At 37.5% G+C, this 24179-nt stretch overlaps 3 protein-coding genes across 15 annotated transcripts in view; all 3 read right to left on the bottom strand.

Annotated features, from left to right (window-relative positions):
• Positions 1-13337, bottom strand: part of smurf2 (SMAD specific E3 ubiquitin protein ligase 2) — a 72942-nt gene extending 59605 nt beyond the window's left edge. The window contains exon 1 of the mRNA XM_055194664.2: positions 12889-13337. Within this exon, the coding sequence (XP_055050639.1) occupies positions 12889-12940 (52 nt within the window). The 5' untranslated portion in view covers positions 12941-13337. The remainder of the gene's footprint in view (positions 1-12888) is intronic.
• Positions 13338-13503: 166 nt separating this feature from the next.
• Positions 13504-18998, bottom strand: kpna2 (karyopherin alpha 2 (RAG cohort 1, importin alpha 1)). Its single transcript, XM_073857568.1, has 11 exons — positions 18854-18998; positions 18577-18685; positions 18324-18465; positions 18140-18223; positions 17774-18043; positions 17589-17683; positions 15117-15380; positions 14801-15034; positions 14531-14713; positions 14266-14415; positions 13504-13713 (listed from the first exon to the last, which is right to left on the bottom strand). The coding sequence occupies exons 2-11, from the start codon at positions 18640-18642 to the stop codon at positions 13624-13626; spliced, it is 1578 nt and encodes a 525-aa protein (XP_073713669.1). The 5' UTR covers positions 18643-18685; positions 18854-18998; the 3' UTR covers positions 13504-13623.
• Positions 18999-20664: 1666 nt separating this feature from the next.
• bptf (bromodomain PHD finger transcription factor) overlaps positions 20665-24179 on the bottom strand; it is a 31200-nt gene continuing 27685 nt past the window's right edge. For 12 of the 13 annotated variants that reach the window (XM_055194662.2, XM_055194653.2, XM_055194657.2 and 9 more), the window contains 4 exons: positions 22973-23165; positions 22696-22780; positions 22435-22621; positions 20665-21226 (listed from right to left, as the gene is read on the bottom strand). In XM_055194662.2, the coding sequence (XP_055050637.2) occupies positions 21190-21226; positions 22435-22621; positions 22696-22780; positions 22973-23165 (502 nt within the window). In that variant the 3' untranslated portion in view covers positions 20665-21189. Of the gene's footprint in view, positions 22082-22434; positions 22622-22695; positions 22781-22972; positions 23166-24179 lie in introns of all 13 variants that reach the window. The other variant, XM_055194656.2, reaches the window with a different exon arrangement.

The following is a 24179-nucleotide window of genomic DNA, read 5'->3' on the forward strand; positions in this document are numbered from 1 at the left end:
TTTGAGAATTAAGGTGAAGGGAAAACCCCAGAAACATGATTTCACTAAACCAATTTGGGAAATTTTAAAACGAAGATTTTCCTTGATTGCTCACTTTCAGGTTGATTGAAAGTTTAAGTGTGTTGAACTTTTGATTAACTTAAATTAATCAAGGTATAATTCACTTCATCAAAGATGTCATATAATTATAGCGGAAAGGATTTGAGCAAAATGAGCATTTAAATCCATGACAATAAAAACGTCTTTGCAAAATTCCCTTATAAAGACTATTGGTGGTAACCAGCTATGCTAGTGTTGTGATGTCACACCCAAACTTCACCAGAAAGACCACACTGGTTGACCAGCAGTTCTCGCCGATGACCTTTTAGTCAGACCAGGACTAAAAATCAAAACTGGTCTTTAAAACACAATTGAATGTGTTCTTATAATTATGCCACAATTTCATAAAAATCAGTAACCGAAGATTAGTAATAATAATCTCAACAATACTATCATTTATAACTTGAGATAAGACATACTTAAGCGAAAAAGGTACAAGACGACATGCTATATTGCTAATACAGTCACTTCTTTTAGCGGTGGCTATATTCAAAATATTGCTCATTAGTGGTGTAAAAAAATATTGATACACATCAGGATATTTAGTTTGAGATACTGTATTGATTCTTAAAAAAAAATAATACCCAATACCGATTTTTTTTTATCATACAAAATTTATGGCAGTTGTTTTGAGTTTACACCCCTATTGCTAGCACTCTTCTTATTGCTAATGTCAGCTTTCCTAAAATTATATCCTATTCTATTCTATTCCCAAAACAAGAAATACCGTATTTTCCGGACTATAAGTCACACTTTTTTCAAAGTTTGGCGGGTCCTGGAACTTCTAGTCAGGTGCAATTTATATGTCAAAATTAGAGCTGCAACTAACGACTATTTCTTCTGTCGACTAATCTAGCGATTATTTTTCCAATTAGTTGACTACCCTAACGATTATTTTTTATTATTAATATAGTGTTCTTTTTTTGATTAGCTATTTAATCTGTTAGATACATCTGTTTTTCTACTCTCTGTCTGATCTGACAGTCATTGTTTGTTTTATTGTATTTTAACACAACTGAATGCTATTTTCACATATTATCTGTTCTGTTGTCAGACATAAAGACTATAAAAATAGTGACTAAACATGACCCAATAACCTTGTGTTTAATCCAACCAGCTGTTACTTTAACTACTAAGTTACTAAAATCTTGATTTATAAACGCGACATCGCAGACAATTCGGCGCAAATTTAAAAATTGCCATTACACAGAGTTACTACAGAAGACATGCGCGGGCATAGGAGAGAGAGAGCTCGCGCACAAGCACACAGAGAACCAGTGTGTGTGGGAAAATACTGCTAACCTTTCATGATAAACTCGAATCAGTCGTCTTCTCTGTCAGTAACATCTGACGTTTACGTGAAAATGCAAGTACATAGAGGATTCCGCATGGAAAACACAGCCAACTTTTAATTCTTTCACTCCGTGTCATGTATGAGAGGCGCTGTCTAGGGGCTTCACGCAGAGAGAGAGAGCGCACGCACAAGAGAGGCACCACTGAGCGCTCACAACAATAAATGAAGCCGTTTTAAATGAAAATAAAAATTTAAATGTTGCGGCCATTGTTGATTTTGTGGCGCACACAAACAAATCAATGTATGTGAAATACTGCCAGGAGCAGAAGCCGCTATTATGCGAGATGAATTTAAACAGCGTGACGCGTCGACGTATTTTACGCATGTCAATGTATTTTTGTAGTCAACGTAATCGATGACGTCGACGCGTCGTTGCAGCACTAGTCAAAATTATTTTATATGAACCAAGACAGCCACGAGAGTCCTCCTGTATTTATGTAATTGAATGGATTCAGTGATGTGGAATGACCTCGGGAACTTGATTTGGCTTGTCATGCTAATTTAGCCTATTCAGCCTCCCAGGTATGTTCGATATGCGATTGTGTTCAGTGAATAAATGGTAATATTATGTTAACATATACAGACACCTATTCAGCCTGGTGTTCTGCGCTATTGTTTAGTTGAATAACTTGCCTTTCCAGATCAATGTCTGTTCTTCGGCTTTGGTTTGTGAAATTATTTTCTAAATAAACGCAACTCATAGTCCAGTGCGATGTTTTTTTCCTCCTCAAAAAGCATTTTTGACTTATGCGATTTATACTCCGGAGCGACTTATAGTCTGGAAAATACGGTACCCCAATATACCGTCAACCTTACAGCATTGCAATGCACCGCATAGTATCGTACAACAACCCCATGTACCGTGATACGACACAGCCCTACTGGTCATTTATAAATGTGTTATTGGTTTTATTAATTTACTAGCACAAAATGAAATATACAAGATACAATGTTTATATAAAATGTAATTTTTTCCACCTATAAATATTAACCGAATGGTGCTATATGCAACACAAACAATCCTCTGTGGTTAAGATGACACAAATGTGAGTTGTTTATTCACAATAACGCAATCTAACTGGTAAACGTAACTATTTCATGAGGTGGCGATTTAGTATAAAATCCCAAGAATGGGAAACATACAAAAAACGTACGGTGATCAAAAAAGCAGATTGTACTACAATACACAAGTGAGATTGTATAAATATATACGAAAAAAGTTACGAATTTGGATGAGATCCTGTACTACTGACTAATCAGCATCAAGAAAGGAAACTATCCATTACAAAATGTAAATACCCGAAGCTGTGGGCCATATAACGCAGACTTTTAACACTTAAAGTAAAAGGAAAACCTACTACAAGCAGGACGTTCTGCACTGCAGGATGAAGGTCTGGTGCAGTGGACTCAGACTAAACAATGCAGACCACAGGAAGTCTGGAAGACGGCCTAGGTGCACTTGGAGCTGCTACAGGTAAACATTAGGATCTGTTCCCAAACGAGACCACCGCTGTGTGTGGCTCACGAGCACAAGCCCACTTTTACCTGAGATGGTGAAGTTTACGTCTGAATCTGATCTCACTGAAGTCACTTGGAGTTGAACCAGTCTGGCAAAAGACATGAACTGACCTGCTTACTATATAAGAAGGACCTGACTTTAAAACCGTTTACAACTTAGGCTAGATTTCAATCGTGTCACCGTATAGACCTACATAAAACTGTTACTTAATGTACATCCGTATCATAAAATCACTATTGGAAATGCTCATCCGGCTTTCTAGATGAGAGTAGATAGCTTTAAGATTACATATGAGATTAAAAGGCAATCCGTTGGAGCAAACCAGGCCGATATTACAGAACAAATCACTGTGTGATCTCCAACACAGCTGAGGGTCTACAGAAGTAATGAGAAACAGACACACAAACTGAGGTGAGCAAGTTATGTGACCTCAACTCTGCTGTCAAACAAAGACAATTAGTTTAAGTGTGTTTAAATACAAGTTGGCATGACGTCTCATTATGTCATGCTTTAAAGCCGGCTGAACTGTATTGCCATGAAGATAATCAGCGAGGGAACATAAAAAACAACAACAAGACAAATTTAATTAAATTGAAACGACAAAACGAGAATGAAAAACTAGAATGAGAGAGCGTGGTCAAGAAAAATTATTTTAATATAAAAGGACCTATGAGTGACCAACACCTTAATGCACAATACGAGTAAAAGAAAAGTTTCGTTTTTACACTTAACGGGAGTCCGTGTACATTGCATGAGGCTAATTTTGTCATAGGAATAGTATGTGTGCATCGTACAAGCAATGGCGAATTTGCATGCGTAAGGTTGCGCATGCGCTAGCCCCAGGAGCGGCATTGCGTTTTTTCGCAATGTGCATTAAACGTCCGTGTACACGTTTGAGTGAAATAAACTATGCTTTGCTAGGCTATGCATTCAATTCTTCACGTATGTTCGCATACAAATAAAAACAAACTATATTCCAGGTTTTACTCTATGTTATGCTTAATTTTTATTTCACAATATAGTTATTTTAATAGAAAATATAAAAAAATACAAATGCAGTAGCAATTTGATTTCAGTAATGTCAATGTTGTAATAATAAGGCTATTACACTTAAAATGCTGGGTTATTTTTAACCCAGCGTTGGATAAAAAAAGCACAAACCCAACTTGTTGGATTGTAATTTAACCTCTGCTACGTTGTTTCTAGGGCTGGGCAAAAAATAAATTTTTCGATTAATCGTTTTTTAAAACGTGGCGATTAAAAATCGATTCTCAAAGGCCACAAATCGGTTTTTTTTATCTTGCATTTGCATATTAGAGATGGGTTCTGTTTTAATGTACCCAAGTGTACCCAAAATAAAAACGTGTATACAGGTTTGTGGCTCTTAATTTTTTTTATTAATTACCCACTTGTAAACTTATGTTCATTGTTCTTTTTTATAAATATAGTATTTGTATTAAATCTATATTCGAGTTGAATCGAGAAACGAGTATAAAAATCATCCAAGAATCGGAATCACACCGAGAATCGAAATCAAATCTGGAACATCTGAATCGATACCCAGCCCTAGTTGTTTCAAGCCATTGTTTGGTAAAATCTAAACATTATCCGAGTCTGTCCCTTTCTGACTCAATACAAGAGTATAAATTATTATATATAGGCTTAGGCCACCATTAAATATGTTGTTTTAGCAATAGTATAATCATTTCTCAGTCTCTTTATTAGAAACAACCAGATTTTTAATGCAGTACTAAAAAAAATCTGATATAATCATACCGCTCTAGTATACTCAGTCTATGCAAGTTTATTACCATATATGCACAGCTAGCCATAAAAAAATCTATGTATTTTACAAGCTGCCCTTGATCTTGAGAATTAAAGAGCGCTAATGAGGAACGTCTAGCCAAATGTTTTCATTTTCAGCCAGACGCGGTGCAAGTCATACACAGACTTGTCTCAGCTGGCATCGGACCACAAGCCAGTTCCTGATCCAAGATCACGTTTCCCCCTTCTAACCCGGTCCATCAATGTTTAAAAAAAACAGAAAGCAGACCACATTAGTGCTCTCAGACCTGAATAACAAACATAAACACTTCCATCCTTACACCTGTTCTGAACTATTGCACAGCGCAGCAGTTGGTGCAGCCCTCTGCGCAGACTCGCATTTAAAAGGCCTCCGTCTGCATTTTCATGGCAGCTGTAGCTCTTATCTGGCCGCTGGAGTTCAGATGCAGCGGTTTGTAAGCAGAACCGTCTCTGCCTTCAAGCGGAGCAGCTGAACCAACAGGAAATCCAGTCTCAGTCTATTAATTGGTGGAACGATTTCAATCATTCGAAAGCTCTCGGTCGGAGAAGAAAAACGTTTACAAATGGCGCACAATTACTTTTCGCCTGCTTTCGATTTGTTTTCCCCCTGCCCTCTAAATTCGGCGCTAGAATGCAACTCGGAAATTTGGCAGCGCCGTCGGCAGCCATATGCAGCTAAACATGGTGTTTTTATCAGGGCCCTGTCTGGAGACCCACATGGCTGGAATGAAGTCCAAATTCTTGTGGCATTCCATTAACTATTACATCACAATTAGACAAGGACAATTGTCTCAAATAAACTTGTCTGCCAAATGAACACTTTCATCTAAACTCTCTTTAATAAAGTCAATGTCAGAATCTCAGCTGTAGACCATAAATCCAGTGTTGGACGTAATAACTGTTGCGTGCTTAAAGTCAACATGAAACAGTGTTTGCAATCTATTTACTTTGAGTAATTTCCATTTTAATTACAAAGATCAAGTTTATTTCCTCGAAATATCATGCACAGATGAATCTAGGGCTGCTCAATTATGGGCGAAATCATAATCACAATTATTTTTGTAAAAATCATAATCACAATTATTTTACACGGTAACTCTGTGACTTCGAAAACATGCATTTATTTAACCCTTTTTTTAGAGATGCACCGATGTTTTCCACCAATACGATTATTCCGACTGATATCTGCCGATAGTTCAGTGGTTATATTAAAGGTGCAGTGTGTATTTTTTTAAAAGGATCTCTTGACAGAATTGCAAAATAATATACAAAACTAAATTATCAGGGGTGTATAAAGACCTTTTTATAATGAACCATTGTGTTTTTATTACCTTAGAATGAGACATTTTTCTACATACACTGAGGGTCCCCTTACGTGGAAGTCGCCATTTTGTGCCGCCATGTTTCTACAGAAGCCCTTAACGGACACATTTTTTACTAAGTTGCCTCCGTTGATAACATGTTTTTCTGGTGGCGGCTACCATTGTTTCTCTATGCGTTTCAAAAGCGAGGGGTGAGAGTGGACTGAGCCGTTGGTTCCAATTCGCAACCTCACCACTAGATGCCACAAAAATTTACACACTGCTCCTTTAACTTGCATTAAAACCCTTTAACTGGCACAGCCCTTTTTGAGTGAGGGGTTGGTGAAAAGGTGATATACACCTTTAAATTAGTATAACTCTGGCCTTTTTTTTGGTCTAGAAGCCTAATTTTGGTTTTAATTTTGGTAGTTTTTTGTTTTAAAGAAGACACTTCAACGTTTATTACGGAAGTGTCTGGAGGTGAAAATATTCATTTTTTTTAAAGCAGTTTACATTTATTTGTAATAAATAAAAATGCAATATAGTATTATTTTTAATACATAAAATTGTCAAAAAACTGAGGTTTGTGCTGGTTTGCTGTGAGTTTTGCTGCATACTTGTGTCACAAATGAATAAATTACAGTTACTGCATTATTATTACTGCTAAAAGGTTTTGAAATATGAAAACTACATTCTTAGACCTTTCCAACAATATATAGTTTGTCATGATAGATTAACATTTACATAGAAAATATTGAAATAAATGTAGGTGTCCCCCCAATTAACGGGTTAAGCTGCAACTACATTCTGAATATTACATATTCTGAATGTTATTCATTCATATAATTCAGTAATATTTCTTAACATTTTCTTTGATTTAACGCATAATCAGCCAAAGTCCGCATATGGGGAAGCATTTTTCCAATATGCTGAACTTTTGCAGCATAAATTGCAGATATCCGTGCTCAAAATATGCGGGGCTTGCATGATTTCATAATCCTTGCATTTTCATAGCAAAAATCACATATATATATTAGCAGAAAGTTTAAAAATTTTGCATTTACCTCACACAAGCGCGGCTATGTCCCCTGTTGCCATGGGAACGTTATGAAGTGACGTAATTATGTGACGTGAATATTATTGAAAAGCTGAAAACAGTTTTTGCAAGTTCCCACAGTATTTTAAAGTTCTCGCAATTTCTTCGCATAAAATTGCATAAATATCCCGCATATTCTATCGCATTTTTTAAGAAAACGTGCAAGTATTTTTGCCCGCAACAATCACAAAAAACTTCTATCGGGCATGACTATCGGCTGTTTTTATCACACAATATCAATTATTGGCAGATATATTGTTGCATTTCTACTTTTAATAAGGTAAGTGTTGCAATAGGCTACATATGTCAAAGCAGTGGTGCCTTTGAAGTGCCTAATGCTGGATTCACAGCAAACGCGATCGCGATTACTCACTTCATTCGCACGTGGAAGCCTGCACGTGAAATTCTAGTCATTTGCGCGGAAATTTGCATCATGGTAGAGGCTTCTGCGACTCTGCTCGCTTCCTGTAATCACGTCACTACTAAAGCAAGCTCCTGACATAGCTTAACATGGCGCATTTTTCCACCAAAGTTCAAATTTTTCAACTCACATGTTTCCCGCAGCAATGCTCAATTCGCGTCATTCGCGCAAACTAGGCACGCGAATGAGGCGGAATTGCATCTACTACGCCACGCTAAACGCATCATTTGCACCACAAGACCTCCAGACGCGCGTAAACATGTCTTTACATTGACTTAACATTGAAATCACTCGCACTTGACGCCTCTACTGCGGCTGGTGTGAACGCAGCACAACAAACACATTGGCCCAGCAGCATGCAATTTATATTTTAATCGCACAATAACGGTTTTATCTCTCACAGGTTTTAAATATCAATCGAGTGAGTAAATAATGACAACATTTTTGGGTCAAATGCAAGAAAACAAACAAGATACAATTCCTACAAGATCCACAGTCAGAATATGAACTCACTAAACTCAAGCCTTTACGATCATTGTATACAGCCAGGAGACAACAAGGCAGTACTATTTACAGTAAAGCATGTCCAGACAACTGTAATTGTGATATAAGAGTTAATAAAAGCATAAAGAAAAACAGAAAGGAAAGTGGAGAGATGCCAAACCACACATGGATTCGCATAGAAATGGTTCTCACAGTGAGGAAGGGCAGAAAATGATGGTGAAGTGACTCACACTGTATGCCAGACAGAACTGATGTAAAACTCCAGGAAATTCCACTCTTAAACTTTCCTTTGTGGATGTTTTGTGGATGACAACTTTTCATCCTTGCTTACCCTAAAGTGCTTGTCTATATCCACCCCCCCAATGTAGCTAGCATACAGATTAATCTTAAACAATTTGTTACCCTGTCCAAAAAGAAATAAGATTTTGCATCTACGATCAATATGTATGAAAACAAATTTTTACATTTTCCAAATTCTTATTACCAAAACACATCCAAATGTTTTTCTTCTGAATTGTTTCGTCATTCCTTTTGTGATTCACATGGCCATAGGCTTTGCTTAATAACAGCTAGCTATGCAAATGCAAGTTTAGTTCCAAGCAGAGTTAACCAACGAAAACATAATATTATAATCCTGCTTCACCAATACAAAGCAAAACACTTAACACAAAGTTACTACTAAGGAAAGTTGCAGCAACGACAGGTTACAGTAAAAAAAGAGCGGTAGCTGTAGTAAAACATGCAATAAATCATTAAATCCATACGAAGGTTTTGCTATGAGACATATTTGGAGAGTTAAAAAAGGAGGATGGGAAGTCCTCTTGATTTCCACAGCGAGTTTGCATTCCACGAATGCCACTCAGCACCACAAGTCTGCAAGGCCCTGCTCCATAAACGCACGAGATCCCGCAAGGCTCGCCCCTTGGAACCTTGCATATTCGCTCGGTAATTAACAGGCAATGATATCAGACTATTAGCATCAAAACCCGACATTGAACAGTAGCCAGCTGCCATAAACATAAGACTACAGCCCTAATCGTCCACTAGTCTCTCGATTTCATTTGATCAGACAATGTGCATGTTTAAATATTTCATTTGGCTGCTTTTTACAAGTGGAAAGACTTGGAATTTGCATGAGCGCTGATCCTGGAGGTACATCAAACACGGGCGCTGTCATCTCACTCTCTCATTCAAAACATGGTCCACTCTTGTTTGTTTAACTATTTGTATTAGAACAGTTCAATCTAAATAAATGTGACCTAGAAGATTACCACAAAATATTGTAATCTATCAGGATTAACAAGAGCAAGATGTGTTAAGAGATCAGAACATGCAATGTAGTCAAGTGTTTTAAACAAATCTCGTCGTCATGTTTCTTTCTTTCTTTCTTTTATACCCCATTCACACAGACCTCTGGTCCCAGAAAATACCCGTAAAATTGCCAGACAAGCGTCTGTGTGAACAAAAACTCGTTCCGTTAATCTTCTGGGATCGTTGCCAGAAAGAGGACCTAGTAAGATACGCGGGTAACCCTCTGTGTGAACAAGAATGCCGTAAAGGGCGTGTCGAAGTGAGGATGCGCGCGTCATCATCACAACACAAGTTATGGTTCAGCTCCTTACAACGAGAGATAACATGCATATAAAAATTCACCACGAGAAATGTTGCAAACTAGATTGAAGCAGTTATCAGAAAATGATATATGAGACGCATAAACAATGACGCACGTGCCATAGTGAGGACGCGTGTGTCATGGCAACATTAAGTTGGTTCAACTCTTTAAAATGAGGGATTTTCAACATTCACGACGAGAAATGTCAGCATACTAGACTGAAGCAGATATCAGGTAAGTTAGCTCGTTACTTACTGTGTTGAAACGGAGATCATTCAGCAGCATAAAAGAATATCGCGTCACGTGCTCATTTGAGCTATAATAAACGAAAATACCCGCATGTCATCCCAACGAGATATATTGTTTAGCTCCTCAAAATGCGGGTTTTAAATGCATATAAACAATCACGATGAGAAATGTCTGAAAACTGTATCAAAGCAGAAATCAGGGAGCTCGTCAAATATTCACTCTGAAGCTGAGATCATTCACCAGCATAGAACTGTGCGTTCACGCGCTCCTTTGTGGTCTTATCATAAACAAAAATGCATGCGAGTTGTTTCTGGAGAGAGAAATAATATATAATATGCAAACTTCAGATGCTGCGTGGAAGAGAGGGCGGGACTTTCAACATGTCAAGTGTCTTTCCGGGACCATCAGATGCCGTGTAATCTTGGCAGTGTGAACGAAAAAAACTCTAACTATTCCGGAAAAATCCAGGATGCATTTTACGGGTATTTAACGGAATTTCTGTGTGAAAAGGGCTTTAAACGCCATACCAGCTTCTAAGGCTATATTCATGGTGGGAAAAAAGTATAATTAAATAAAGGAAGATTAAAAAAGATGTTTAAAATATATTTCCTCTAGAAATCTTAAAACCATATTTGGATTCACTTGATTAATAACCTTTTCAAAAGTATCAGAGTAAAAAAGATTTCTCACAGGCGTAAAAGAAAAACAGTCTAGAAGGATATGTTTAATGGACAATGGATTTTGACAAGATGAACATTTAGGATGATTTTCGTTGTCATGTTTAAGAAGATTTACTAAGTTAATGAAGGTCACTGGCAAAAATGTAAATGAAACAAGTAAAATCAATAGAAAGCGCTCATCCCGTACTCCCAAATAAGAGAAACTTTAGTTTGGATTACACCAGAAATCCATAAATCTATGCCTTAATCGTTTTAACATGAAATTATGGAATACAAACCAGAAAATGTTTTTAGATCAGATTTTTCATTTACGCAACAAGGCACATATGAACAATTTAAATAGTCAACTTGAAAACCATTTATGAAAATTAAAGAACTGTTTTAAATGTCATACATTTCAGGGTGAGTCAACATCAACCTTCAATGAACGTCCAAGCTTGGGACAAAAATAAACTTAACGACAGCCGCTATAAAGTCGCCTTGATACATTTACGTTTTTGGGGATAAAAGCGTTTGTTAAATGCCTAAATGTGATATTAAATTCTAAATGATCATGGAGGTAATTTTGGTAACACTTTACAAAAAGGTTGTATTTGTTAACATTAGTATCATAACAAGCAATACAGTTTATCATCCTTTTTAAATCCTTGTTTATGTTAATACCAATGCAGTTTTTCACGTTAGTTCATTGGCTTTAACTAATGTTAACAGATACAACTTTTGATTTTAAAATGTATTTTTTAATCCTTGTTTATGTTAATGCCAATGCAGTTTTCATGTTAGTTTATCGGCATTAACTAATGTTAACAGATACAACTTTTGATTTGAAAAAATATATTAGTAAATGTTGAAACGAACATAAACTAAGATTAATCAATGCTGTAGAAGTACTGTTTGCGATTGGTTCCTGTTAGCTAATGGATTTACTAATGTAAACAAATACAGCATTCATGTAAAGTGTTACCGTAATTTGTTTATATAGTATAGCACTGGGAAATGGTGGGAAAGTACGAGCAGACAGAAGGTCAGTCTTTGTAAAAGTCAATTTTCACTCCAACCCACTGTGAAGTGAAAATAGCTCATTTAAGCAACTAGAGAGGAAAATGATCTCTTTCTATATGCGAGAGCCAGACATCTCAGGAGTGCCACAGCCTAATCTTACAGTCTCAGAGACAGCTACTTCCTCCCACATCAACACTGCTGGGTCATGATGAATACTACAATATTAGGATCATAGTGCATACTTACAGGCTGATCATAGTAAACAGATACTACAATACATTACATTACTTACATGACCACATACATGATGCATATAATAAATGCACACATATCCATTTGATTTTCCCCAAAATGTAAAATTTCTACTTTGGCTAAACAATTGCACTCTTACTATGAAAATAATCAAATGAAAAAAACTAGTATCTATGAACACCAGTTAAACATCAAAAACATTCAAACATCTATTTACACATTGCTAACATTTGTGTATAGTAAATACTGCACAGTAATGATGTCGCACCCCTCAGCATCAATGCGATTACATTTAGCACATTTTCTAAGTATAACTAGTAACTGGAGCTTACATCGGCACATGGTGCAAACATTTCAATTAACGTTACACCGATGATATTAAATCCTTACGGACTAGCATCATGCTATATAGCAGAATGTGATCCAAGCGAGGCGATTTCCAAAATCTTTATTTCCAAAACATTTCTATTTTGTAAAACAGTGCCATGGATTACAAAAATAAACATGCGTGCACGCTTTATCTTTGCAAGTTTGGAAAATAATTAACACTAAATCAGCAGACCACGTTAGTCAAACGACTCTTACAAGTCATCATACTCGTTTATGTAAACTTTAGCTGTATTTGCCATATTTTAATAAATTTATTTCTCTCAACATAAGCAGTTGGAAACTATGTAAACAATGAAACCAAAAGAAATGTTATTATTGTTGGGTTTGCGCGTGTATGTGGCTCCATTATGACGTCGCCTGCTAAAGAGCGTAACATCGCTACAATGTTGAAACAAGCCGCCAGTTTCGGTTTGCGCCTCATAATTTAAATAGCGTGTTATGAGGCATAAACAATAATTAATCATTCACATATGAGCAGAGATGAGTTGTTATCTACACGTGAACCCAAAACGTTGAGATTTAAAGCCACAATGGCTCACAGCGGTAGCGGTTAGCCAGCTAGCCAGTTTCGGACGAAACCGTGCGATGTTGCGTATCTCTTACCTGTTAAACGCAATTTTACGGGTCCGTTTCTTCTAACTCCTTGGTTAGACATGTCCTCTTCCTTTCTCCAGGCGGACGATGTCAGAAAAAACCGAGTAGAGTGTGATAGAGTTGCTTTTTGGTTTCCCTCAACGCCAGTTTCACAGTGAACAGAAAATAATGGAGTCACGGTACTGTGGCCCGGATGTGCACTGCCCTGCCATGTCTACATTCATACAACTCTCGCTCGGCTCTTACACACTGCTCGTATTTCTGCCGTCTGCGAAAGTAAAGATCCTAGATCTCGTCACTGATCCGCTTATAAAGAGCGCGTGAAGTTCCCTGCATGGTTGATAAAGGTTGCAGCCAGTCTTCCAAGGAGACCTTGGGGAAAAAGTTGTATGGCTACAGGCGACTGAATTGAGGAAATGTGGTTTGTAAGGTGTCTGGCATCTGCTAAGCTACCAAACCGCCCCAACGGTGACATCAGAGCTAGTTATTATTGGAGAGGCTTCATAAGAGCCGTGCCACACACTTATAACATATATATGGATCACTTATATAAGTCCACGTTGCTATGTTTTAAGCTTAGATTGAATCCAGACACATTTTTTCTCTTTTCATTTTTATTTACAACAAATAAAATTGAAACAGATTAGTATGTACAGATCAGAGCAAGAAGTCTGTAAGACGAACAAATGAACAGGACAAGTGGTTTACAGAACAATAGCACAAAAATATTACAGATCAAAGTTTTTAGAAATTGAAAGTGCTTTGGTTTTCATTAATCTGGAACGCGTAGCCATCAGACGTAGCTTCAGGGGCGACACATTCATCCTCTTCCTCCTGCAAGTTAAAGACAAAAATACAAACAATGAGGAAAAGCAGATTGTATAAATTAAGCCATAATTATAGGTTTATATTATATATATATATATTATATAGGTGGAGCTTGCAGGGGGCCTGGCCCCTATTGGCTAAAAAGATTTTTATAAAATAAATTATATTCCATGAGAAATATACATATTAATTTACATTCTTATATTTTCTTGAAAAATTGTTTATTTGGTAATAATATCTGTATTAATTAAAATGTGCCACTCGATTAAGTCTCATTTATACATCAGTCCAATACAGATTTTTTTCAAGAAAACTTCTTGCATAAAATAGATTCAAGCACTTTCAATGGCCTGCATCTATGCATGTATATTTTCATAAACTTCCCAGGGCCTTGAATTTTTTCCCCAGATTCACAAACTTTCAAGGATTTCAAGGACCCGTGGGAACCCTGTAGATACTACAAGACCAGTCTGGCCCCCCAATCTCAAAATGTCAAGCTACACCTATGGTATAACCATAGTAAAATTACATAATGGTTAGAAATAACATTTAACGCACCTCTCCAGAAAAGTATTTTTCTATAAGGTTAAGGGAAGCCTTGTAGACCGATTCATTTTCGTGGGTCTGCAGAGCTTCGATTTTGTCTAGGCCACCACATTCTTCAATCATCAAGGAAAGTTTTTCAACTTCATTGATCTTCTCACCAGCCTAAAAAATATCATCAAATAAGGAAAAAAATAAACAAAATGCCAAGTTTATATATGAACATAACTTGTCCAAAGCTAAATTAAAATCCCTGAAGAGACTGAAAAGCAAATCATACCAAGAAGATATTGGTGATTGCATCCAAGATGACCAGAATAGTCTTGCTGTCCTTAGTGCAGAGGAGATTCAACAAAGGCTCCAGTACGTTGGCCTGAACAAGGTAAATCACTTGCTCAATAGTGCCTCCGCTGGTGTAGTTGGTCACTGCCCACACAGCCTCCTTCTGGGTCTTGTAGTCACCCTGCAAACCGTAGGAGAGAGAAAATAAGTTTGATACGATGTTTAGCACACCTACAAATGATTGTACATGTCTATGTGGTCAACATACCCGTCTGAGAACATCAACTAGGTAAGGCACAAGGCCAGCATTGATGACCTCTTGAATCTGATAGTCCCGGCCAGCGGTGATGTTGGACAGGGTCCAGGCGGCCTCCTTCTGGATGTTGTTCTTGTGGTGGCGCAGAAGAGCAGGAAACATGGAGAGCGCACCAGCACCGAGTACCGCCTGAGTCTGTTCGTCTGTACCGGTTACAATGTTACCAATGGAGCGCAGTGAAGGAGTCTGCAGGGGGAACAAAGGGACACTTTTAGAATATTTCAAATGCAATGTAAAGAAAGTCATGTAAAGAAAGAAAAATCCTTACCACAATGGAAAGCTCCCCGCAACCCAGCAGCTTCACCAATTGAGGAACCACACCGGCCTGCACCACCACCTCAATTCTTTCGTTAGGCCCGTCAGTCAGGTACGAGATGGCCCAGCAGGTGTCTGCCAATACTTCTTTATCATCGTGATGCAGAAGACGAATAAGGGTTGGCAGAATCTGTTTCACTGCCTCCAGAGGTGGTGCAGGGTTTTTATTACGACACAGGTTTGACAAGGTCCAAGTGACGTTTCTCAGGTAACCAGGCTGCAGAAGAAGAAGATCGGGCTGATTTTTAAAGCTGTGATGCCACCTACTGGCAAATCATGATCACTACAGTTTATACTGTACTTAGAACCTTTTTAACCACATGGAGATGGTGTTGTTTCACAACCAAAATGTAAATTAGAAAAGAACTGCACCCCATGTAAACCACTAACAATGTAATACAGCGCTTTAAAATGCTCAATTTTGATTGGAATGTCGCAACTGACCAAGGTATGTTTTTCCGAGATAACAACCGCCTTAAAAACGAATAAAACATAGCTGCAAATCATTTTGACAGGTACACTTTAATATTACACAAAAATGAAATATAAATGTGTTTTAATAACATATGAAAATGTTTTTAAATTATTATACTAAAAAGTGTGTTCATGACATATGAATGTCTTGTCTTAAATACAAGACATGTTATAGTTCACCCAAAAATGAAAATAATGTCTATAATGACTCACCCTCATGACGTTCCAAACTCACCAGACCTTTGTTCATCTTCAGAACACAGTTTAAAGGGATACTTCACCGATTTAGCATTCAGCTTTGTATCTGTAGAAACCCGGCAGTATTACTGAATGACCATGTTTCCCTCCCCCATTTCCCCCTGAGAGGGGAGATATCTGCATTTTGGTTCTGCAAAAAAGTCCTCCGATGATGTAATATGACGATTTTTGCATCATCGGAGGACTTTTTTGCAGAACCAAAATGCAGATATCTCTCCTCTCAGGGGGAAATGATGGAGGGAAACATGGTCATTCAGTAATACTGCCGGGTTTCTACAGATACAAAGCTGAATGCTAAATCGGTGAAGTATCCCTTTAAGATGTTTTAGATTTAGTCCGAGAGCTTGTTGACCCTTCATTGAAAATCCATGTACGGTACACCGTCCATGTCCAGAAAGGCAACAAAACATCATCAAAGTAGTCCATGTGACATCAGTGGGTCAGCCAAAATGTGTTGAAGCATCGAAAATACACCTTGGTCCAATAACAAAAATTACAACTTTTCAGCATCGTCTTCTCTTCCAGGTCTGTTGTGAAGCGCATGCGCGAGACTAAAGTCACATGACTGCATTGATGCGGATGATGTATGACACAGCTGACGTGTTATCTGGTGCGCTCTTGCAGTTTTTTTTTTGTGCGCCTGGGCTTTGTTTACAGTCTGAGGGAGACGCATGCTTTAAGTTTGAAAAACTCGCAAACATGTCTGAGGATAATACATTGCTGAAGACAATGCTGAATAAAGTCGTTATTTTTGGACCAAAATGTATTTTCGATACTTCAACACATCTAACTGACCCACTGATGTCACATGGACTACCTTGATTATGTTTTTCTTACCTTTCTGGACATGGACAGTATACCATATGTAGATTTTCAATAAAGGGTCAACAAGCTCTCAGACTAAATATAAAACATCTTAAACTGTGTTTCGAAGATGAATGGAGGTCTTACAAGTCTGGAACAACATGAGGCTGAGTCATCAATGACATTATTTTCATCTTTGGGTGAACTATCCCTTTAAACCCGAAAGTAAACAGGTTTTCCTCGCGGAGGGTCTGCATTCGTAAACATGAGCAAATAAAATTTCGAATCAATAGTTAATGTTCCTTATAGGGCTGCACGATAGATCACATGATTGTCATGCGCATCTGATGGGCAATTTATTACTAATCAAGGAACCAGCTTTACTGACAAGATGCACGTGACAATCGCATGCAATTAATTGTGCAGCCTTAGTTCCTTACATTACTTATGGAGGTAAATAGCCATGTAATAAGCAGGATAATGCACAGACAGCCAGTTAATCACAAAATAAGCCCCTTTAGTGTTATACAAGATCACACTGTCAGGGCTTATTTCTGCAATAACCTGCTGCCTATGCATTATCCCTTACACAACTGATAACACCTCATCTGGATAAGAAGTTTAATACGTTTTAAGTTTTATATTTAAATTATGAGATTATATTTACAAATAATTAACCAAACCGCATCTTGTTTGAATTTTGTCTCTTGGGTTATGACACTTCTTATTTGTCGTGTACCCATCCAAGTAGCGGAATATAAATTTGATGTACTTCCAACGGGCCGTTACAGAAACATAAACCCTGATCACCCTGTTTATATTGCGATACCAACAACCAGCTGGCTCTACATTACCACTTACTTATTAACAGTTATTCTAACCAACTTACAGCAAATACAGAGAAGTCAGGAACAGCCAGTAGCGTTAAAAGAGGAGCAATAGCACCATGCTTAATGACTTTGTCTCTGTACGCCGAGCCATCACCTAAAAACAAGACAACAAAATTCCTTCATAAACAACATGCAATCAAGATTACATCACAAAAATAAAGCTTTTCAGGTGCATTACACGTACCAGCGATATTTCCAAGAGCCCAGACAGCTTGCTCGCTAATATGAGCGTGTGGGGATGAGATGAGGCTGATGAATGCGGGGACAGCTCCTCCATTGACCACAGCACTGGTCTGGTCAGATGTTCCAGATGCAATATTAGTTAGAGCCCAGGCCGCCTCAAACTGTATGGGCGGAGAGTCCACCAAACCCAAGAAGCTCACAAACTTTGGGATCAGACCGGCACTGATGATGCGGTCAATGGGTGGATGCCTCTCTCTTGACAGCAACTTCCTGTATTTGAATTGCATACGAAATGGTTCATATTTTACACTCACATACATGCATGCATATTTCTGTGTAGATATGGTATAATCTGCTAGTTATTAAATGGCAGCTTGGGTGGCTTGAAGCAGAGTATCCAAACTGGTACTGTTGACACCATTTACAATTTCTTCCACCGTCCAATGCTGAGCTTGATCGGACAGAGCACGTTTTATGATGTGCGATATCTTAATAGCTCGTTTATTGAGTAGTAATGAGCGATTGATAAATTAAAGAATATAAAATACATACTTGACAGTTCTGACTTTTCTCCTGTAGGGGAGATGTGGCCTCATCCGGAAAGCTGCTCACGTTTCTCCTTTTCAAGATCTGCTCGTCTTTCTTTGCTTTACGAAGTTCAACGTTGACTTCGATTCTTCGACGCCTCAATTCCTAAAAACAACAAATTTTACTAAAGTAAACCTCAACGAACCGAGAATTGTAAGCTATCCAAGTTAATAGACAAAGCCGAAAACACGTTACGCCAACGTGCACGCCACTTACAGTCGCATCTTTGCCTTTGTTTTTGAACTGGGTGAGACGTGCGGTGTTCTCGTTTGCAGAAGACATTTTATTAATCTTCGACGTATCACAGTATAGTGAAATATGCAACCTAAAACATAGAAAAACAACGAATTAGTGAAAAGACACGCGCGTGCGTACAACACACCTAAGTTATCTCAACAAAAGTAAAATAAAAGTTAGCAATAACATTTACATGTACGTTAAAGTTAACAAATCTATGAAAATCGTTTACAATCAAATTAAAGCACCAACTTACCGCTTCCAACCAAAGCTCTTGTGGCAGTGCAAGTATGAGACAGACCTTTAAAACGCTGGGCTAAAAAATCTCATTGGTCTGTTCAAGCAAAAGCATTCTGTCATTGGACCGTTTTGAAAATCGCAACGCCGGAGTGAAGGCGTGGCGAACGCGTTCTCGCGAGATTTGATTAGAAAACTGTGTGGCGCGCACTGACCGACCGTCGTATGATATCACAGTACCGCGAGAGTCTTACTTTCGAATGACTCTCGCGGTACTTTGATGTCACATATCGACCGCTCTGCGCATTGCTGTACGTATCCAATCATGCCTTTCCACTTTTCATATGGAAGTTGAAAATGAATTTCATGACCACGTTCAAACTGAGTTTGTTTGTGAATCGTTGGGCGCGAGTAAAACACGTTTTGTGTGTGTGTGAAGTTTTGGCAGTATTTTCACCCCATAGTAGGCTTATTTGTTATAGGCTTATATTCTTATTTTTTAATCAAGTGAAACGTCGTTCAAATGCAGAATCGCTGTGTAACTTATCTTTATATTTAATCATTCTAAATAAATGGGCTCCATATTTTATAACTTTAAAACCCGCTCTTGTGACGTCATGTCCTGAAAAGCATAAAACATCAATTTACTTGGTTTTACTTGAACACGTTTCAAATGTGTTTTAATATGTAATTTTAACAATCTTAAGGCGAACCAAATCTAAACTGCATTCATTAAAAAAGGTACGTGTCACTAAAGGAGCGTAATTTGTGATAAGCAGACAGTGATTACGAAACGTTATGGTTTTTAAAGTTCATGTCGGAGAACGTACACAAGGACGTCGAGTTTAACACAACAAATGTAAAAGTATACCTAGTTTATACAGAGCAATGAATATTAACAGTCAGGGAGACAAATCTCCAATGTTTAAAACAAAGGTTACGAAACGGAACTGTTCTGACATCTCTTATGGATAATACAAAGTGTTTTGTTCGAAAGGTTCGAGTCACAGACACACAGCTGTTTAATGGTAAAACACAACTTTTGTCAGTCGTTTATGAAGAATTTAATTCAGTCATCTCAGAGACCACTACTTAACTACTTTAAAAATGTAAAAAATTAAGATTTAAAGGTCAGATTTTAGATCCTGGTTTGTTAGGCTTAAAACAAGCAATCCAAAGTGTACAAACAAGAAAAATATAACACAGAATGTATCCAAGTATTACCTATTCATATAATCATAGATTGGAACAAAACATGATTATTGCCATACAAACTCTGTACCAAGACTGAAAAAGTGCATATTTAAAAATATAACACAAAAGTTTACCTCACAGAGAAAATATTAATTGTGGTTTATTAACGTGTGCTTTTTATTACAAACAAAATGTTAATTGTTTTAAAGGGATATTCACCCAAAAATGAAAAAATGTGTCATCATTTGCGCACACTCACGCTGTTACAAACCAGTACAAATTTCTTTGTTTTGATGAACACGAAGGAAGATATTTTGAGGAATGTTTGTAACCAAACCGTTCATGAGCCCCATTCACTTCCATAGTATTCTTTTTTTCCTACTATGGAAGCGTATAGGGCTTCATGTACATCAAAACGAATTTATACAGGTTTGCAACAACATGAGAGTGAGTAAATGACAGAATTTTCATTTTTGGGTAAACTGTCCCTTTAATCATTCATGTCCATGAGTACATAATTTTTTTAAAGAAATTCAATCTGTCAAGCTTATTTTCTACGATTTTAAATTTGCTAAATGCTAAAGCCTTTTACATTAAAGGTATTAACGTTCAAAATGAAGAGAATATAGAGACCTCTTAATGTAGACGAGAGAATCCTGTCCCCTCCATTTATTTGTTTCATATACATCAATAGTTTTTCAGTTGTAATACAAAAGAAAAGTTATACAAACAGGATACCTTCTCAATTTTACCAGCTTCATCATCAGTCCTTAGTGCCTTCTTAAAGCAACATTTCATATCCACCCTATCGCGCCCATATTCCCCTTTCGAAGTGCCGAATCATATTACAAAAGAAAAAACAACGGGTGAACCCTAACTCCTGTTGTTCTGGATAATGCCAACACGATTCTGAAGGGGTTTAAAAACTCACAAAAACATTTTTGTAGGCAATTACCAAAAAAATGGGACATCCCAGTCAAGACTTATTTAACAATCCAAAATGTAAACGGTCCATTCTTGATGCAAACCACAGATTTTTTTTGTCCATTATTTCCGTCAAATGCCGTGACTATGTGCGATGCTGGCTGGCTGACTGGGACAGATTTCCATCTTGAATTAAATGTTCATTCAGTTTATTAGTACAGCCTGTGATGTTGTATTCTATGAGGCTGACGACTGAAGTTTGTTGTTATGAGACCTACAGAATACAGAGAGAATGATTTTAAAAGTCCTTTGGTTTTATTAAACAATCGCATGTAGGATAAAACAAGTGAAAAGGAAAACTGTAGAACAGGAACATTGTAAAATAGCCTCAGGGGATTTAGGAATGGCAGCCATGTTTGCATGAAGAAACGGGAATGCCTTTCAGTCATTTCAATTGGTACGGGTAAAAATGGCAGTCTAAATTTAAAAGAAAAACACAAACATGCAATTTCACTTTTTTTTTTGAAGCATGGTCCTTTATTTCAACAATGATATCCTAATAAAAAGGATTTAAAACTTTAATACCTTACAAAAGCATTAAATAGCCATACTTTTTTAAGCAAACTGAAACTGCGCAGATTTTGCGCATTCAGAAAGTTGCACTACATGCGTTCTGCAAACTAACGTATATGCATGATTAGCAAATGTATTAGTCCTCGAAATGAAAACCTGAAGAGATCAGCGAACCAGTTCACATAAACCGTTTCCAATAAACAGAACATGAGAAAATGACTTTTAGCCAATCCTACCAAAAAAATGTTTTGTGACAAATGCATTGATAGTTATTTTCGTGTAAACAGTATAAAAAAGGATCACATGACCAGCACACAAAATGACACAGGAGAGTTTCTGTTCAGTGCTTCAACATGGCTGCCGTTCTCTGACTTTCAATCAATCGAGGCATCGCTGGAGTTTGGGTTTTTATTGACAGGTTTTTCATTCTCCAAACATCACTAATTTTATTTAAATATACATCAGCTTCCACTGTTAATAAAACAGAAAGTTCCATGATTCTATAACAAAGAATGACTCCGCCCCCTCCAGCCATTATGACTTATGACATCACAATCTGCAAAAAAGGATAATGGGTTGTATGAATGACATGCAAGGAGCACAAACACAAATGGTTATGTAATCAGAACACGGTGGTTGAAATTAAAACGCATGAATATGATAGCATGCAATGCCAGTCGAAGTGACTTTTAAAAAATTCAGCAGAGCCGAATAGCAGAAATTTTAAGGTGGACATTGAAAAGTTCATGACAAAAGATAACTAGATGTCTAGACAAATAAAATCAAACGAAAAAAGAACACAGAAATAAGTTAACGCTAGTTTAAAAACTCACAAAAACTATGGAAAAGCTTCTCTATGTATTAAAGTAAAAAGCGCACACCATATGACATACATGAAACAGACGTTACCTGCTTGCTTTAAAAGCTTTTAGTTTCTGTACAAAGAAGGACTCCAGGAACTCTGCACACTGGTAAAAGGGCGAGTCGCTGGGGTTGTAGTAGCGGCAGTTGTCGAAGATTTTGGTCATGTCCGCTACAAACTCTGTGAGTTTGCTGTAAAAGCGCTTCTGTATCCTCTCCTCCATTGTTGACAGGTCTTTAAGCGTAAACAGAAATTAATACCAAGCATCGGCTATAAAGAAATGAAGTTTTATGTATTATTTATCCTACCCATCGGTTCCTTGATGATCCCATAATAATCCGGAGCGTCATTCGGATCCACTGGTTCCAGGAATGGCCATGCCATTTTATGGGACTAACATGGAAAACACGAACAGTGAGTGAGTTTAACTTTAAAACACCTTGATTTGTAAAGTACCTCTATGAGTGCAGTTCTTTACAGTATTATCCCGCTTTACGAATACCGACAAAATACAATGAGTCCGAATTGTAAAATACACCAACTACACTTTAACTCCGGTGTAGCAGATGCACACGTTGTACAAACCTGTAAGGAGCGCAGGATTCGCTTCAAACCCTCGTAGTCTTTATCTGTGAGCGGCGTCAGTACCGTCATGGCGTCCTCTGTAGACTGGCACTGCGGGCACACATACTCATCGATGTGTGTGGCTTCACTCTGCAAGATGCCCACACAGCGACCATGGTACCAGTTCTGACAACGGTCGCAACCAATGTAGAACCTAAAAAAAAAAACAGACAGAAACGATTAGGTTTAAAGAAATGCAAACCTTTTGATATTAAAGGGGCTGTAATCATGTTAGCATGATTTAGCCACGGCCATTTTCTACAACTCCAACCTTCAGAAAAGACACTTATACCATGTTTACATGACAACAATGAAGTGAAAAATGGAGAAGTGCATTAAAAAAAAAAACATTCACATGCATACGACAAAACGCATTGTATTATGCATGCCAGGCCAGTAGATGGCGATTTTACCTCGTAAAGAAAAAATACACGCATGTGCACATACACACTGGAGAGCGATAATAAGAAATATCAAGATGGTGAAAGCATCGAGCAGTTTTGTTTAGTCGGACGATGAGGTACATTTTTTAATAGTGACCCTGGATTATAAAGTGCCAAAAATTTGTTGGATCAATATTTTGAGCAGCACAAACACAAGCTGCATTTCCATTAAAGATTTGCACAAAACTTTAGCATAATTTTTTTACAAAGTTGACAAAAACTATTGCAAAATGAGCGTTTCCATTAAAGTTTGTTTTGTTGTGACTAAAACGTAATCTTATTCCAAAAACCATCGCGTCGTGTGTTTGACTTAATACAACGGCATGCAGAACGACATGCAGATGACATCAAAATACAGCGAGAGCGACTCGAAAGCATACAGACAAGTCGACTCCCCAAATCGGTCTCGCTGTATTTTGATGTTATGCGCTTGTGAAACTGCATAAAGTCGAACACACCTTTTCTCTTTTGTCCTCCAACCAAACATACTGTGCCATATTTAAAAATGATCATGTGATTTTTTGCGCACGTCAGGTTCAATTGCAGTTTTGTGATGCGTTCCTTTTTCGAATTGCCTGAAAGACAACCTCACCCAAGGGTAAAAACATTTTTTTGCGATTTATATCTATGTATGTCCCTTGGGTGCATTTTCAATTCCCCATGTCAATTTGAGCAATGAAAAAAAATCGCAACTATTGTCCTTAAGGAAACCATTGTTATTTTGG

Source organism: Misgurnus anguillicaudatus, chromosome 19, assembly GCF_027580225.2.
Source record: "Misgurnus anguillicaudatus chromosome 19, ASM2758022v2, whole genome shotgun sequence".
NCBI classification, from domain to species: Eukaryota; Metazoa; Chordata; class Actinopteri; order Cypriniformes; family Cobitidae; genus Misgurnus; species Misgurnus anguillicaudatus.